At 41.7% G+C, this 17,643-nt stretch overlaps 2 protein-coding genes across 2 annotated transcripts in view; one reads left to right on the top strand and one right to left on the bottom strand.

Annotated features, from left to right (window-relative positions):
- cpvl (carboxypeptidase vitellogenic like) overlaps window positions 1–4,343 on the bottom strand; it is a 6,858-nt gene extending 2,515 nt beyond the window's left edge. Inside the window, exons 1-9 of the mRNA XM_058085599.2 lie at window positions 3,492–4,343; window positions 3,240–3,412; window positions 3,044–3,165; window positions 2,534–2,648; window positions 2,381–2,439; window positions 2,205–2,284; window positions 2,059–2,125; window positions 909–1,031; window positions 703–834 (exon numbers count right to left, since the gene is read on the bottom strand). Of these exons, the coding sequence (XP_057941582.2) occupies window positions 703–834; window positions 909–1,031; window positions 2,059–2,125; window positions 2,205–2,284; window positions 2,381–2,439; window positions 2,534–2,648; window positions 3,044–3,165; window positions 3,240–3,412; window positions 3,492–3,496 (876 nt within the window). The 5' untranslated portion in view covers window positions 3,497–4,343. The remainder of the gene's footprint in view (window positions 1–702; window positions 835–908; window positions 1,032–2,058; window positions 2,126–2,204; window positions 2,285–2,380; window positions 2,440–2,533; window positions 2,649–3,043; window positions 3,166–3,239; window positions 3,413–3,491) is intronic.
- Window positions 3,865–17,643, top strand: part of chn2 (chimerin 2) — a 32,653-nt gene continuing 18,874 nt past the window's right edge. Inside the window, exons 1-5 of the mRNA XM_078798119.1 lie at window positions 3,865–3,987; window positions 5,134–5,359; window positions 10,877–10,921; window positions 14,184–14,222; window positions 17,551–17,606. Of these exons, the coding sequence (XP_078654245.1) occupies window positions 5,311–5,359; window positions 10,877–10,921; window positions 14,184–14,222; window positions 17,551–17,606 (189 nt within the window). The 5' untranslated portion in view covers window positions 3,865–3,987; window positions 5,134–5,310. The remainder of the gene's footprint in view (window positions 3,988–5,133; window positions 5,360–10,876; window positions 10,922–14,183; window positions 14,223–17,550; window positions 17,607–17,643) is intronic.

Here is a 17,643-nt window from a genome sequence, read left to right as displayed (position 1 = left end):
TTTAACATTATTAGAGCCCTCTAGACATGAAATAGCAACCCTATAGTCACCCCTACACTTATATTCATTCTCTACCGCTTATCCTCACGGGTCGCGGGGGGGGGGGGTGTGCTGGAGCCTATCCCAGCTGTCAGGGTACAACATGTACACTTCATCACAGCTAGCTGACCCGTGATGAGTCACTTCCTGTTTTGTAACATTATTAGAGCCCTCTAGACATAAAATAGCACCCCTATAGTCACATTTACACTTACATTACCCAATATAGTAGATATTATAGTAGATATATAGGGTGCTGGAGCCTATCCCAGCTGTCTTCGGGCGAGAGGCGGGGTACACCCTGGACTGGCCGCCAGCCAATCACAGGGAACATATAGACAAACAACCATTCACACTCACATTCATACCTATGGACAATTTGGAGTCGCTAATTAACCTAGCATGTTTTTTGGAATGTGGGAGGAAACCCCACGCATGCACGGGGAGATCATGCAAACTCCACACAGAGATGGCCCAGGGTGGGATTGAACTCGGGTCTTCGAGCTGTGAGGCATGCGCGCTAACCACTTAACCACCGTGCAGTCTATAATAGATATAATAATCGAAAATATGTATTATTCTAGTTTCTGGACGCTAATACTTCCTGCAGTTGCTATTGTCTATAGCAATTAGCCTAACAAGCCGAATGAGATGATACTGCACCTTAAAGGCTTCCAGCCATTCCTGCTGTTGGATGAGTTTGACCCCCAGGTCGGTCTGCTTGATGACGTACTGTTTTTGGACTTCGTCAATCATGCCCGTCTGGTACAAGAACTCGCCATAGCCACCCAGCATCTGATTGCAAAAACAACAGGAGAATATCTCTCTACCGTGGAAAGAAAATCCCACTAGTGTTGACAGATACGCACCATTTCCGGGTCACACAAGCCGTCGCCGATGGCCATGCCTTTAAAGTTGATCTTCACCTTGGCGGTGGGGTTGTTTTTATGGATGTAGTATGAGACGGCAGGAACGTACTTCCCCGCGTATGACTATATGTCATCATGGAAAAAATAAGATTTTTATTTTATTGTTTAACATCCAGCACTAAAACTAGTCAATGTCATGTTGTAAAAGCATTTCTAGTATCCACTGGTGGGGAAAGGTTTGTTTCAGATCATCACAAATGTAAATATTAGTCAATGACAATACAACTGAACATAAATTTAATCTATCAGTCTGGAAAAGGTTAGCTTTGGGACTCCAGCAAACCACAGTGAGAGCCCTTATCCAGCTACAGAATTTCCCCCCACTCATCTTTCCTGCTTCTATTTATCACAGCAAGTCTTCCAGGTCCTGAAGCAGCAAAACAGCCCCAGACCATCACACTACCTCCACCGTATTTTACTGTTGGAATTATGTTCTTTTTCTCAAAGATGGTGTTACTTTAAAAGAGTATTTCCTGGATATCTGGCAAAACTGAGACAAGCCTTAATGTTATTTTTGTTCTGAAATGGTTTTGGTCTTGGAACTCTGCCATACAGGCCGTTTTTTGCTACACTCTTGGGGTCATTTTAGTTGGGAAGGTTCACCAGCATCTTACCTCTCGCTGTGGTTTGCTGGAGTCCCAGAGCTTTAGAAATGGCTTAACAACCTTCTGCAGACTTACAAATCATAAATTAGTCGCCCTTAATAATAAAAAGTTTCATTTAAAAAATGCATTTTTGGCTCTTGCTGTGGTTTGCTGGAGTCCCAGAGCTTTAGAAATGGCTTAACAAACTTCTGCAGACTTACAGATCACAATTAGCCCCCCTAATAATAAAAAGTTTCATTTAAAAACTGCATTTTTGGCTCTCGCTGTGGTTTGCTGGAGTCCCAGAGCTTTAGAAATGGCTTAACAACCTTCTGCAGACTTACAAATCACAATTAGTCTCCCTTAATAATAAAAACTTTCATTTAAAAACTGCATTTTTGTGTTGTCATTGACTAATATTTACATTTTTGTTGATGATTTTAGTGTAACAAACATGCAAAAAAAAATCATGAACGGTGCAAACTATGCTAGGCTTGTTGACTTGCCTCTCCAGTAGCATAGAACTCATTGGACTGATATTCAGGAAAGAGTTGGAAGAACTGTGTTAGAGCACTTGAAGAGAAACAAAAATGTAACATTTTAATATACAAATCAGTGAAAGTGATATCATGAACAGTAGGCAGCGGTTTACCTGTATAGATCTCTGCCAACATCATCCTGATTCTGAGCAAAACCTCTATCGTCATCAGTGAAGCTGTAACCGGTTCCAACCTGGACAAAAATAGAAGAAAAAAAAACGTTTGCATGCACACAAGGCCAAACATCTTGTATCAAAAAAAATTACATGTATCTAAACGCAACACCTACTGGATTATCAATGTATAACACAGAATATCTTTGGGTCCACGCGTAATCCCTCAGTCCCACTGCAACAACAACACAAATCGACAACACATTTTACGACATTTTATTCATATCATAACATCATCACACTTTGCACGCAAAAGGTTAAATATTTACCCGTCATGTTCTTATAAACCACATAGGGTCCATGTTCCACAAAGAGCCCAAACAGTGACGTGCCACCGGGACCACCTTGGAGCCACAGCAGAACCGGGGCCTTCTTCTGGGAAGGCTGGAACAGTCAGACAAAATGGCAGCATTTTACCACCACCCTCTGGCAGCATTTGGTATTGCAGTGTTAAGCTAATACTGTAACAACTAAATCACGGAAACTTTGCTAGTACTGTCCCAATAGTAACAATAATAAGCAGATATTTACTAGTTATGAGTTTCTTTATGCTTTTTTTAATATAAACAACGTTAACTACATTACATTAAGTTGACTTTTGCTAAATTCATCAAAACATTAAACTACTGTATTGCTTGAATTGTTATTGTTTTAGTGCTGTGTTGCATTACGCAAGCGTACTGTAATCACATGATGCTTTTAAGTGCAGCTTGTAAAAAGCATGTTTAAATCTGTGTCACATTATGTATGTATTATTTTTTTGATAAGTTTGCCTTTACCATAAGTGCAGGGAAGAACCAGAAGAAGAGATTACTGTTGTATTTCTTGTTGACTGTGAGATAACCAGCATAACTCTTCACGTTTTCACCAGGTAGCTCTCCAACCTGGCTTAGTGTCCTGGCTGGTACACATAGAAAACATATCCATTAGTGCCAAGCAGTGACTGATCTGAACTGTAGTGAGATGCACATCGACCTTCATCAATGGCGCCCTTCTCCAGGTAAGGAGTGATAAAAAGAGGAGATCCAGGGTCCACGCCATTGAGGCTGCTGATATTGCGGTATTTTGTGCAGAAAAAGGACGAGCATCTCCGTGTTTGGACTGGAACCGCAGCGGCCAACAGTACCAGGAATGTTTCCATCCACGCTCTGCCATTGTGTACAAAGAAGCTTACATTAAAAATGGAATACATATTTCCGAAATGAAGGTAATTCGATTCAAACTCACCTCATGTTTTCACTCTGTCGATCACAACATACTATGAGTGCTGGGTGAAAAGTGGCTCGTAAGTCACATGACCTAGAGATGGGCTTTTGGGCTCTTTGGGTGGAGCCGGATCTTGATGAGCCGTTTCTTTCAAAGAGCCGTTCAAAAAAACTGTCTCATTTGGCTCATTTATATATTTATTAAGATTTAAGTCACCGTGCACCACGTGACGTGATGCTATTTGCAAATCTAATCAGCACCGGGGGCGGCTCCCAGCTACAACTCGGTTCCCATCGTTCATATTAATGAGCCGTTGAAAAGAACCGGTTCGTTCGTGAACGTCACAACACTAACATGACCGGCCCTGTTTAAACTCACGTGCCACTTTGAGACCCATGTGATCACTAAACACCGCCTTTATTTTCCCCGGTAGTTGACTTGCAGGACGCTCACTCGTCGTCAAATGTTGGATGAAAACCCAAAGCAGTCATATCGCGACATGTTTTACTCCAATTTGGTGAGTTAACTGTGTTATAAACTAAACTGTAGATGTAGTTATTAGCTTGTTATTAAGTATAAGTGGATATTTTACTTAGTGGAAGTACAGGTGCGATGCCAGCAGCGCAGCTACGTTAGTTTATAGCGTTTTACGCGTTTGTTATTCTAAATATTGTAATGTCAATTAAACAATTATTTGGGATTACTGGGCACAAATCAACCTTTTGTTGGCGTAAACGAAACCTTAAATTGTATACCTTACAGAAAAATGTACGCCACACCTTCAATACCAATTTCCGCATTCTTCTTCTCTCTCGGGCTGCCTTGCGACTCAAACTAGCTGGTAAACGTTACTGCCCTCTATAGATCAATCTCGGAATCGCAGCTGTATATATTCAGTACTGTATATTTTTTCTCTGCCTTAATAACAAAAAGGTAACAAAAAATTAAAAAAAGTTATTGTGGTGTGATATGGAAAAGACATCTGCAGTTCCTTCACGCTCGCTTACATTTGGTAATTGTGGTTATTATTAATTTAGCTCTTAATCATATTTGCTTATGTTGTTGTGTGCAAGTGTTTAAGACGTTTTATTAGTTCACAGACCAATGAAACAACAACAAGCTGTGGACCACAAATGGCTCCCAGGCCGGAGTTTGGGCACCACAGGTGTAACATGAATAGAAAATGAACTGTGTGCTGGTGGCAGATCAGAATTTCCTTTGTTTTCCGGAAAACGTCCCTTATTTTCAAAATAAACGTTAGTCTGCCATAAAGAGGTTGAAGAAGAGACGTCATAAAGTAGCCCGTCCACCAGATGGCGCTGTTACTACTTATCATGGTTGAATTCAATGCCCTAGATAATTACTGGCATGATTGATCTTTAGATTACATTTTAAATCCTGATAAGTGCATCCCGTGGGAAAATATAGCCCGAGTGATTGTAATATAATCCATAGAGTTAAAATTGTTTGGGTTTGATTTCATCCGCAAAGCCAAACTTTCACTTTAAGAAGGCGCGTCTCTGCGGCGAGTGTGTTTACTGCGAGCCTCCAGGAGGCACATGGAAGCAGGCTGCTGCGTGCATCCACCACCCGCACACCTCCACTCCCCATCCACGGTGGACATCTATCCTTTTTCATCCGCTGCACCTTTTTTTTGCCGCAGTTTGGGGGAGGATTGAATCGTCTCGGTTTATACTCCGTCTGGCTTCCGGGGGCTGGTTGCTGGACCGGTCTTCGGTGAAGCGCTCAGGGACGCCAGGGACATGGAGACACCGCCGGGCAGGAGCTTCTGCCGGGAGCGCACCTCAGCCAAGCGCCAGTGAGGAAGTGGAGGGACGGGATGGCAGCCTCCAGCAACTCCAGCCTGTCTGGTTCATCCTTGTCATCCGGTAAATCAACAATGGTGACGATTATAGTGCATCATGTATTGTGTATGGCTGCATGCTCTTATTTCTGCACATGTTTATGTTTAATGTCGTCCTTAGCATGTCATTCCCAGCCATAGTTTCCTTCCTGACTTTCCAACCAGTGGTGGGTTTGCAAGTATGGATTGTGTTTGGCATGTCTACTCCACTTTCCATCATGCGGCGCCAAGCTTGGAAGTTCACTGGCGTCGTTCAAACCCCAATATGTCACAATACTGTGATTCAATGCGTTTCAATTCAGTCCATTTCTACCCGGCAACAAAACTACCTTCAGTCTGTATAGTATATAAACTAGTGTGATTAAAATAGTTAATTGTGATTAATCACATTTGTTTCTTGGTTAACACATAATTAATCACAGACCTTCAGCCTGTATAGTATATAAACTAGTGTGATTAAAATAGTTAATTGTGATTAATCACATTTTGTTCATAGTTAACTCACAATTAATCACAAACCTTCCGTCTGTATAGTATATAAACTAGTGTGATTAAAATGGTTAATTGTGATTAATTGCATTTGGTTCATAGTTAACTTATAATTAATCACAGACCTTCAGCCTGTATAGTATATAAACTAGTGTGATTCAAATAGTTAATTGTGATTAATCACATTTGCTTCATGGGTAACTCATAATTAATCACAGACCTTCAGTCTGTATAGTATATAAACTAGCGTGATTCAAATAGTTAATTGTGATTAATCACATTTCATGCATGGTTAACTCAATTAATCACAGACCTTCAGTCTGTATAGTATATAAACTAGTGTGATTAAATCGTTAATTGTGACTAATCGCATTTTGGTCATAGTTAACTCAATTAATCACAGATTAAAAATACATTTTTGAATACAGTTTTTGAATGTTTAAACGCAGTGAAAGAAGGAAGTACATAAGAAGTACAACCACAATACTAATTAAATTAATTAATTAAAAAATAATTAAATTAAATTAACAAATTAAATTAATACCTCAATCAAAACTGAGCTGAGCAGATTTTATATGGCAGGCTCTTGTTTAGATTGTGTAAGTGTTCCTAATTTTTATGTGTGTTTGTGTGTGTGTGTGTGTGTGCACCTTTCAATGTTGATTAAGCAGCCTTGTCATGTTTGCTTACAGGCTAAAAGTACAAAGTGCATTATCTGTTGACGTGACATACTAGAAACCTTGCCAAGGATCGGAGTCATGTGTTTTGTGTTCCACTCTAGGCATTAACGTTGTCATCATTTCGGTTATGTTGCCCCAGTTATTTTAGACTTTTACTCCAGCGTGGCAAAAATGGGCAAATCGGGGAGGGAAAACGAAGCCACATTCATCCCAAACCAAACACGCCTCACAGGAGAGTCTCATTTCCCGAGGCGTCGCCCGGTGGTAGTGACGGTCATTCATTGCATGCTGAGGTATAAACCACACGTTTCACAAAAGCTTTATCTCGGAGAGCAGCTGCTTCTGCTTGCTTGAAGAGGAAACTTTTCTCGGGGTGCATTGGGAGGTCTGTCATTACTACGTACTCTCAGCATAATTATCAGAGGTTAGTCGCCGCAGTACCGCCAGGGATGGAGTGCTTGTCACAAGGGTATGATTATTGTCAAGCCGAGCTTTTTTGGCAATCCCACTCGACATTTGAATAATCTCCACCACGAGGCAAAATGAATCCTGGCGCTGTTTGTGCCCCAAATGGGGGGGAGGGGGGGGGGGGTCGTCTGTTCTGGCTGCAAAGGAAGTGCTTTTTGGCGGCCGCTTGTGCTCACACTCTACCTTGCTGTCCTGCTGTGAGCACGTAGAAAATTCATTCATTCATTCATTTTCTATTGCTTATCCTCACGAGTGTCGCGGGGGTGCTGGAGCCTATCCCAGCTGTCTTTGGGCGAGAGGCGGGGTACCCCAGCCAGCCAATCACAGGGCACACCGGAGGTTTTTAATTTAATTTAATTATTATTACTCAGCAATAAACTTGCAATAAAAATTGCAATGTACTAAAATGTTCGTCACTCATTATGGTTTAACACATAATGCATTCATTCAAGCGTCGGGGGGGGGGGTGCTGAAGCCTATCCCAGCTGTCTTCGGGCAAGAGGCGGGGTACACCCTGGACTGGGGCACATTCCTGTTTTGTCACATTATTAGAGCCCTCTAGTCATGAAATAGCACCCCTATAGTCACCTTTACACTTATATTATCCAATACAGTAGATATTCATTCATTCATTCTCTACCGCTTATCCTCACGAGGGTCACGGGGGTGCTGGAGCCTATCCCAGCTGGTACACCCTGGACTGGTGGCCAGCTAAACACAGGGCACATTCCTGTTTTGTAACATTATTAGAGCCCTCTAGTCATGAAATAGCACCCCTATAGTCACCTTTACACTTATATTACCCAATACAGTAGATATTCATTCATTCATTCGTTCTCTAACGCTTATCCTCACGAGGGTTGCTGGAGCCTATCCCAGCTGAGGCGGGGTACACCCTTGACTGGTGGCCAGCCAATCACAGGGCACATGTATGTTTTGTACTAATAATGTTTTGTAACATTATTAGAGCCCTGTAGACATGAAATAGCACCCCTATAGTCGCCTTGACACTTATATTACCCAATATAGTAGATATATAGGGTGCTGGAGCCTATCCCATCTGTCTTCGGGCAAGAGGCGGGGTACACCCTGGACTGGGGCACATTCCTGTTTTGTCACATTATTAGAGCCCTCTAGTCATGAAATAGCACCCCTATAGTCACCTTTACACTTATATTATCCAATACAGTAGATATTCATTCATTCATTCTCTAAGGCTTATCCTCACGAGGGTTGCTGGAGCCTATCCCAGCTGAGGAGGGGTACACCCTTGACTGGTGGCCAGCCAATCACAGGGCACATGTATGTTTTGTACTAATAATGTTTTGTAACATTATTAGAGCCCTGTAGACATGAAATAGCACCCCTATAGTCGCCTTTACATTTATATTACCCAATATAGTAGATATTATAGTAGATATATAGGGTGCTGGAGTCTTGGGGCGAGAGGCGGGGTACACCCTGGACTGGTGGCCAGCCAATCACAGGGCACATATTATCAAACAACCATTCACACTCACATTCATACCTATGGACAATTTGGAGTCGCTAATTAACCTAGCATGTTTTTGGAATGTGGGAGGAAACCGGAGTACCCGGAAGAAAACCCACACATGCACAGGGAGAACATGCAAACTCCACACAGAGATGGCCGAGCTTGGAATTGAACCCTGGGTCTCCTAGCTGTGAGGCCTGCGCGCTAACCACTCGAACAATACAGTGCAATTCAACATGATAACATAGTAGATACAGCCTTCATACATACAGGAGCGGATATTATACATGCACACAATATGGAGATATTAGAGAAATTATGGGATGGAGTAAAAAAAAAATACCCTCAGCTTTGGACCTCAAATGACAAAACAGTTGAAAGCAATGGAATGAAATGTTAAATACCGCTGTTCTTTCCACTGCTTACATTTGTTCTCCTTTCCAGCGTGGCTGGTGTAGGACTGGATTAGTCGACTTAGAATGACTTAGCTGCGTGTTTTACAGTATCAGGCGGTCTAGCTACGTAAGTACGGCCGTCAGAGCCAAGCGACCTTGTACCTGCGAGTTGTTAACCGCATCAAAGGCGAGTGGTGGATCGCTAGTTTTTGGACCTCATCACACACAGATGGTCTCCCTACTGCTCACACACACAGGGCAGTCACAATACCTCCATTTTTTTTTCTCCCTTCCTCTTGGCTTGTTAGGTAATCCTACAGGCTTGGTAAAGGTCACATGACTTCATGACACAGCTTACGTGTCACGTGATCACAGCAAACACACGGCCGTGTGCAAAGAGAAAATGCGGTTTAGGTCCAAAAAATGTGAACCTTTTTCATCACGTGTGTCAGCAAGAAGGATTTGGTGCCTTGCAGCTGTCGTGTTAAGTCTAAATGTGGTTTCTTGGAGGTCAAAGGTTGAAGAATCTCACTACTATTTTTTTTTGTCAGGAGCCGATCACCGGCCAAAAGTGAGCCCACGACGATTGGAAAGGTCATTATTCAATATAGCAGTCTGACTCACGGTGTTATTGTATGCTAGAATCATCACACAGCACCTTAACACTCGAAATATACCTGTTTAAAATAAAAAAACAGCTATTTTTTACTTTATCCCATAATGCATATCATCCCAGTAAAGCATTATATCGCTTATTGCTGCCTGGACGCTGCAATGCTACCTCTGTCCACCACAAGGAGAGACAGGGAGGCTGACATCATTGCAGCGTTCCTACTTTTTCCAACGTAATATGGTTCCAAAAGTGAGCTCACGACTATTGGAAAGGTCATTATTCAATATATCAGTCTGACTCAAGGTGTCATTGTATGCTAGAATCATCACACAGCACCTTAACACTTCAAAGATAGGTAAGAAATATACAAGGCAAGTAGCAATACGAGTTTAAAATAAAAACAACATCTATTTTAACTTCATCCCATAATGCATATCATCTCAGTAAAGCATTATATCGCTTATTGCTGCACGGGGGCTGCAATGCTACCTCTGTCCACTGCAGGGAGACAGAGGGAGGCTGACATCATTGCAGCGTTCCTACTATTTCCAACGTAATGTGGTTGCAAAAGTCACCTTCCGACTATTAGAAAGGTCATTATTCAATATAGCAGTCTGACTCAAGGTGTCATCGTATGCTAAAATCATCACACAGCACCTTAACACTCCAAAGATAGGTAAGAAATATACAAGGCGAGTACAATATGAGTTTAAAATAAAAACAACATCTATTTTAACTTCATTCCATAGTGCATATCATCTCTGTAAAGAATTATATTGCTTGAGCCATGAGGGAGGCTGACGTCATTTCAGCCTTCCTAGTATCACTGACGTAATGTGGTTTGATTGCATGGTATTAGAAGATCAATGCCAGCCCATCAGCCATCCTCACTTGTTTGTCACTTGATTGATTTGCACGGTGAGAATGACAGCTGCCTTAAGCATATCAAGCTAACAAATTAGCCTGCATTTAATTGATTCTAAACCCGAAAAAGGGTTTAGACCTGAGTGGGGAAGAAGCTGAAAAAGTACCACTTCCACACGGAAAGGGAGGTAAATTTCTTTCACTATGGAATCTCGGGCATGCCATCGCTATCTCCATGTAGCGTGAAGAAAAAAACAAAGAAATGAAACATCACCAAGGTCCTCCATAGCAGAGACACCAGCAGGGTACAGTCTTTATTCATCACTCATGCTCTTTGTCACTGGAGCTGACACCATCATTATTTTATTGAGTGCCTTTGAGTGGAGAGGAATTGTGGGCAACGTATCTAATGACTTTATGTTTGAGGGTGGAGAAAAAAGGCCTCCAGCTGTGCCTTCTTGCATCATCAGCCAATCACTCTAAAAATCCTTTTGATGTTTTGCGGATATTTGCGTCATGTGTGCGTGTTTACTTGCAGATACAGAAGACTGGCTTCCTTTGCTGCAGAAGCAGAGGATGATGGGTGAGCAGGATTCCATTCAAAAGAGAATATTTGGCAAGCAATCACATGAAATCTGATTCTTTGAATTAAATGGAGGGGAGTAAATCTTTCAGGTCGCAAGTGCAATCAATAATCAACATTATTATTAATATTATTATTTTATTATGATACAGGAGCCAGGCAACGACATTTTGTTGGCAATTTCACTGCTGTGTTTATCTATCTATCCTTCCTTCCTTCCTTCCTATTCCATTCCATTCATTGCTCCATCCATCCATCCATCCATCCATCTATCCATCCTTCCTTCCTTCCTATTCCATTCCATTCATTGCTCTCTCTATCTATCGCTTATCTATCTATCTATACATCTATCCATCCATCCATCTTTCCTTCCTTCCTTCCTTCCTTCCTTCCTTCCTATTCCATTCCATTCATTGCTCCATCCATCCATCCATCCATCCATCTATCCATCCTTCCTTCCTTCCTTCCTTCCTATTCCATTCCATTCATTGCTCTCTCTATCTATCTATCTATCTATCCATCCATCCATCCATCCATCCATCCATCTATCCTTCCTTCCTTCCTTTCTTCCTTCCTTCCTTCCTTCCTTCCTTCCTTCCTTCCTTCCTTCCTTCCATTCCATTCATCCTTCCATTCCATTCATTGCTCTCTCTATCTATCGCTCTATCTATCTATCTATACATCTATCCATCCTTCCTTCCTTCCTTCCTTCCTATTCCATTCATTGCTCTCTCTATCTATCACTCTATCTATCTATCTATACATCTATCCATCCATCCATCCTTCCTTCCTTCCTATTCCATTCCATTCCATTCATTGCTCTATCTATTTATCGCTCTATCTATCTATACATCTATCCTTCCTTCCTTCCTTCCTTCCTTCCTTCCTTCCTTCCTTCCTTCCTATCCATTTGATTCCATTCATTGCTCTCTCTATCTATCGCTCTATCATCCATCCATTAATCCATCCTTCCTTCCTTCCTATTCCATTCATTGCTCTCTCTATCTATCACTCTATCTATCTATCTATACATCTATCCTTCCTTCCTTCCTTCCTTCCTATTCCATTCCATTCCATTCCATTCATTGCTCTCTCTATCTATCTATACATCTATCCATCCATCCATCCTTCCTTCCTTCCTTCCTATTCCGTTCGATTCCATTCATTGCTCTCACTATCTATCGCTCTATGCATCCTTCCTTCCTTCCTTCCTTCCTATTCCATTCATTGCTCTCTCTATCTATCACTCTATCTATCTATACATCTATCCATCCTTCCTTCCTTCCTTCCTTCCTTCCTATTCCATTCATTGCTCTCTCTATCTATCACTCTATCTATCTATACATCTATCCATCCTTCCTTCCTTCCTTCCTTCCTTCCTATTCCATTCATTGCTCTATCTATCTATCGCTCTATTTATCTATACATCTATCCTTCCTTCCTTCCTTCCTTCCTTCCTTCCTTCCTTCCTTCCTTCCTTCCTTCCTTCCTTCCTTCCTTCCTTCCTATTCCATTCGATTCCATTCATTGCTCTATCTATCTATCGCTCTATCATCCATCCATCCTTCCTTCCTTCCTTCCTTCCTATTCCATTCATTGCTCTCTCTATCTATCGCTCTATGTATCCTTCCTTCCTTCCTTCCTTCCTTCCTTCCTATTTCATTCCATTCCATTCATTGATCTATCGCTCTATCTCTTCTATCTATCTATCTATCTATCTATCTATCTATCTATCTGTCTATCACGAGCTAAGATAATAAACATGGCGTGGTTTAAACATTAATACCAGGCATGAGTCATCCAACAAGTACTTACTGGTTGGTCCCGTATTCATCTGGCCAAGAACTCAGGTGTGTTTCATTTCTCTACCTCGGGCTTGAAGGGCGTGGAGAGCAAAGGAATTCACTGCCTAAGGACTCATATCATTCATTATGCACATTGGAAATCATACAGTAGTAATATTACTCTAACTCAGTGCTTATTTACTGTCATACCCCCCCGTCCCTACCCCGTCCCCACCCCCCCAGTCCCCACCCTCCAGGGGACAGCTATCAACACTATTGAGAAAGTGATATTTATTTACTGTATCTGTACTGTACAGACTGAACTCGAAACTGAAACCAGGAAAATGCAAGTGGTTAGCGCGCAGGCCTCACAGCTAGGAGACCCGCGTTCAATTCCACCCTCGGCCATCTCTGTGTGGAGTTTGCATGTTCTCCCCGTGCATGCGTGGGTTCTTATAAAATGCCCTTCTGCCACCTTGTGGTCGTTTGTCATACACAACTATGGTGCCTTCAAGTGCCACCAAACAAAGTACGAAATCTCAATACTGGCGGCGACCCTCGTGAGGATAAGCGGTAAAAAATGAATGAATGAATATCAACTGTATTGAGTAATATAAGTGTAAATGTGACTATAGGGGTGCTATTTCAAGTCGAGAGGGCTCTAATAATGTTACAAAACAGGAATGTCCCTTGTGATTGGCTGGCTACCAGTCCAGGTTGTACCCCGCCTCTCGCCCGAAGTCAGTTGGGATAGGCTCCAGCACCCCCCCCCCCCGCGACCCTTGTGAGGATAAGCGGTAGAAAATAAACAAATAAACGCAAATAAAGTGCTCTATTGTTTTGTCAACAAGGGTGTGTTAAACCATAATGAGTGACGAACATTTTAGTACATTGCAATTTTTATTGCAAGTTTCCCCACAGCCTGGCAGTAATTGCTGAGTAATAACAATGTAATTACTTCAATAAAACCTCCGGCAAATATCACAGGAATGTGTCGGCGACGTCCAAATGATCTTCCTTTGAGGGCCGCATACAGAAAAATCAATGAATGCAGGGGTAATTTGGATATTTTACAATTTTATAAACACACCGTGCATTTCCTGATTTTTTTTAACCTTTTAACATAAGAAACTGTAGCAAGAAACATGACTTGCAGTCATATCAATATGGCAGATAAAATATTTTAATCAGGAAGTGATTCTAATGTTGTTGCACTAGGACTACCCAGCATGCCTTGCGGGCTATTGTAAATAACAATTTTAAGTTACTTGATGTTTATCACCCACATAGTCGTAGTTGATGTATGTGATGCGTTAACTTGCTGTGGCTGTGTTTGTGCTTTCCTTTCAATGCACCGTGAGAAAGTGTGTGTGTGTGTGTGTGTGTTGATTGTCCTTGAGGCAGCAATGCTGATTAGACGTTTGTTTACACCGTTGACAGCAGCACAGTGACCCTGTCCATGTTTGGTGTGTTCACAGACCCCGAGGATTACCAAGCGCCCATATGGAAGTCCTACTGTGAGTATACCGACCGTAAATAACACAGTCACATTCTCTCGCCATATGTGCATGTTGGCTCATATTGTGTGCAATAGGCGTGAATTAGCATAGGCCAACAGATTTCTTCCTGTTTAAACATTACATAATACAGCTTTGGGGTTGGATTTTTGCAGGTACAGTATATCACATATCCAATTAGTATATATATATTTCCCTTTTAACTGAATATTTTTATGACAAAACTGGTCATAAATTTACATACACATTGAATGTTTTTTTGTTAAAAACAGGAATTTGACGCACAATTTTGATTATGGAGTCACGATTAAGCATTCATGGCCTAATTTCTCGATTTTTGGTCCTCACGAGGGTTGCAGGGGTGCTGGAGCCTATCCCAGCTGTCTTCGGGCGAGAGGCAGGGTACACCCTCGACTGGTGGCCAGTCAATTACAGGACACATTTAGTCAATTCCTGTTTTGTAACATTATTAAAGCCCTGTAGACATAAAATAGCACCCCTATAGTCACCTTTACACTTATATTACCCAATATTGTAGATATTGTAGTAGATATATAGGGTGCTGGAGCCTATCCCAGCTGTCTTTGGGTGAGAGGCGGGGTAGACCCTGGACTGGTGGCCAGCCAATCACAGGGCACATATTGTCAATTCCTGTTTTGTAACATTATTAGAGCCCTGTAGACATAAAATAGCACCCCTATAGTCACCTTTACACTTATATTACCCAATATAGTAGATATTGTAGTAGATATATAGGGTGCTGGAGCCTATCCCAGCTGTCTTTGGGTGAGAGGCGGGGTACACCCTGGACTGGTGGCCAGCCAATCACAGGGCACATATTGTCAATTCCTGTTTTGTAACATTATTAGAGCCCTGTAGACATGAAATAGCACCCCTATAATCACCTTTACACTTATATTACCCAATATAGTAGATATTATAGTAGATATATAGGGTGCTGGAGCCTATCCCAGCTGTCTTCGGGCAAGAGGCGGTGTACACTCTAGACTGGTGGCCAGCCACATATAGTCAATTCCTGTTTTGTAACATTATTAGAGCCCTCTAGACATGAAATAGCACCCCTATAGTTGCCTTTACACTTGTATTATCCAATATAGTAGATATTATAATAGATATGTAAGGTGCTGGAGCCTATCCCAGCCGTCTTCGGGTGAGAGGCGGGGTACACCCTAGACTGGTGGCCAGCCAATCACAGGGCACATATAGACAAACAACCATTCACACTCACATTCATAACCTATGGACAATTTGGAGTCGCTAATTAACCTAGCATGTTTTTGGAATGTGGGAGGAAACCGGAGTACCCGGAGAAAAAAACCCACGCATGCACGGGGAGAACATGCAAACTCCACACAAGAGATGGCCGAGGGCGGAATTGAACCCTGGTCTCCTAGCTGTGTGGCCTGCTAACTCATAAGTTGGTCATAATTTCTAAATACGTGATAATACAGGTTTTTATGCTTGGTTAATAATGTTTTTTGCCCAGCATTGAGATTTCGCACTTTGTTTGGTGGTACTTGAATGCACCATAGTAGCTGAAGGGCATTTTATAAGAACTCGGCCTGTATTGTATTGTATTCTATTGAAATAGATGCTGCACAGCAACCAGGAAGTGAAAAGGAAGTTGAGCCCTAGCCATATAACCTTCTAAATAAATAAATAATAAACTACAGCGGGTAGTATGACATTCATGATGAGAGATGAGTGTATGCTAACATCCCAAAGCTAAAAAAAAATCCTTAATATTCAAATCATCTTTTCCTAATGTTGAGCATAGTAAACACAAGCATTGCCCTCGCCGACACAACACATGCAAAATAGTGCTCCTCACATGATTAAAATAGGTTACTGCCGACAGAGAAAATCATTTTTCTCTCTGTCCTCTTAACGCCCACTTCAGCATCCAGTGTTTTGTGCCATGTGGGAGCAAATGGATCCACTCTTCCATATTTGATGTGACTCAAATCATTTCCGCCGGAGAGCCACAGGAGTGCAAATGGAAACTGTGACACAATGGACTGTTTTTTTAGATAGATATTAGATAGTAGATATTATAATAGTAGATATATTATATAGTATATTAGTAGATATTATAATAGATATGTAGGGTGCTGGAGCCTATCCCAGCTGTCTTCGGGCGAGAGGCGGGATACATCCTGGACTGGTCGCCAGCCAGCCAATCACAAGGCACATATAGACAAACAACCATTCACACTCACATTCATAACCTATGGACAATTTGGAGTCGCTAATTAACCTAGCATGTTTTTAAAATGTTTTTAATAAATCCAAACCTACACAGCCCTGGAAAAAGTTACCGTTGGGACTCCAGCAAACCACAGTGAGAGCCATTATCCATAAATAATGAAAATATGGAACAGTGGTGAACCTTCCTTGGGTTGGGAATGGCCGACCAAACTAATCCTGAGTGTAGCGACGACTCATCCAAAAACATGCAAGCCTCACTAGTTAAGGTCAGTTAAGGTCATGACTCCACCACAAGAAAAACAAGCACTAAAACCACCTAAAGTCCCAATACCAACAGTAAAATATGGTGGAGGTAGTGTGATGGTCTGGGGATGTTTTGCTGCTTCAGCACCTGTAAGACTTACTGACTGATAAATGGAAGCACAGATTCTGCTGTCTACCCAAAAATCCTGAAGGTCATCTGTTGGTGACCTTAAAACTGAATCAGTGAAGAAAAACCAAATGAAAACAATGGAGTAGCCTAGTCCAAGTCCTGACCTGAATCTTATTGAGATGCTGTGGCATGACCTTAAGAAGGCTTCATTCTGGAAAAGCCTCCAATATTCCAATAGTCGGCCCAAATTCCGCTGGAAAGCTCTGGAAGAGACTAATTGCAAGTTATTGAAAATACTTGATTGCAGTTGTTGCTGCTAAGGGCTTAGCTTTTGTGTTATCATTGACTAATATTGAAATGTATTTGATGGGGCAAACAGTTTTTCACACCACTGTTTTAATACTATTACAGTACTATTATAAGTACGCAATGTTTTAGTTGGAAACCTAAACATACATGTAACTTCAAATATGTTCAATGTCGTCTAGACTGGGTTATTTATGTGATCTTTTTTCCAGCGTTTACTCTGTATTTTACCCCTTTTCTCAATGTCCGGGCCACATTCACTGCCCTGTACTAGCTTCTAATTTCGTTTACCTCCTCTTAAATTGGCATCGACAACTTTATTTTAAGCCCCGATTTACTATTTTGAAGTAATTACAACTTGCACTTGAACTGCACACACACACAGGCCGTCATTAACGTCCTCCTATGTGTCTCTGACAGTGTACCAGCTACAGCAGGAAGCCCCAAGACCAAAGAGGATCGTATGTCCTCAGGAGGTGAGTACGTCCCCTGAAAGGAGACCTCGCTCACGTT

Source organism: Doryrhamphus excisus, linkage group LG17 (genome assembly GCF_037039965.1).
Source record: "Doryrhamphus excisus strain RoL-2023G ecotype Guam linkage group LG17, RoL_Dexc_Guam_v1.1, whole genome shotgun sequence".
Lineage (NCBI taxonomy): Eukaryota > Metazoa > Chordata > Actinopteri > Syngnathiformes > Syngnathidae > Doryrhamphus > Doryrhamphus excisus.
This window is presented reverse-complemented; position numbering and strand designations above follow the sequence as displayed.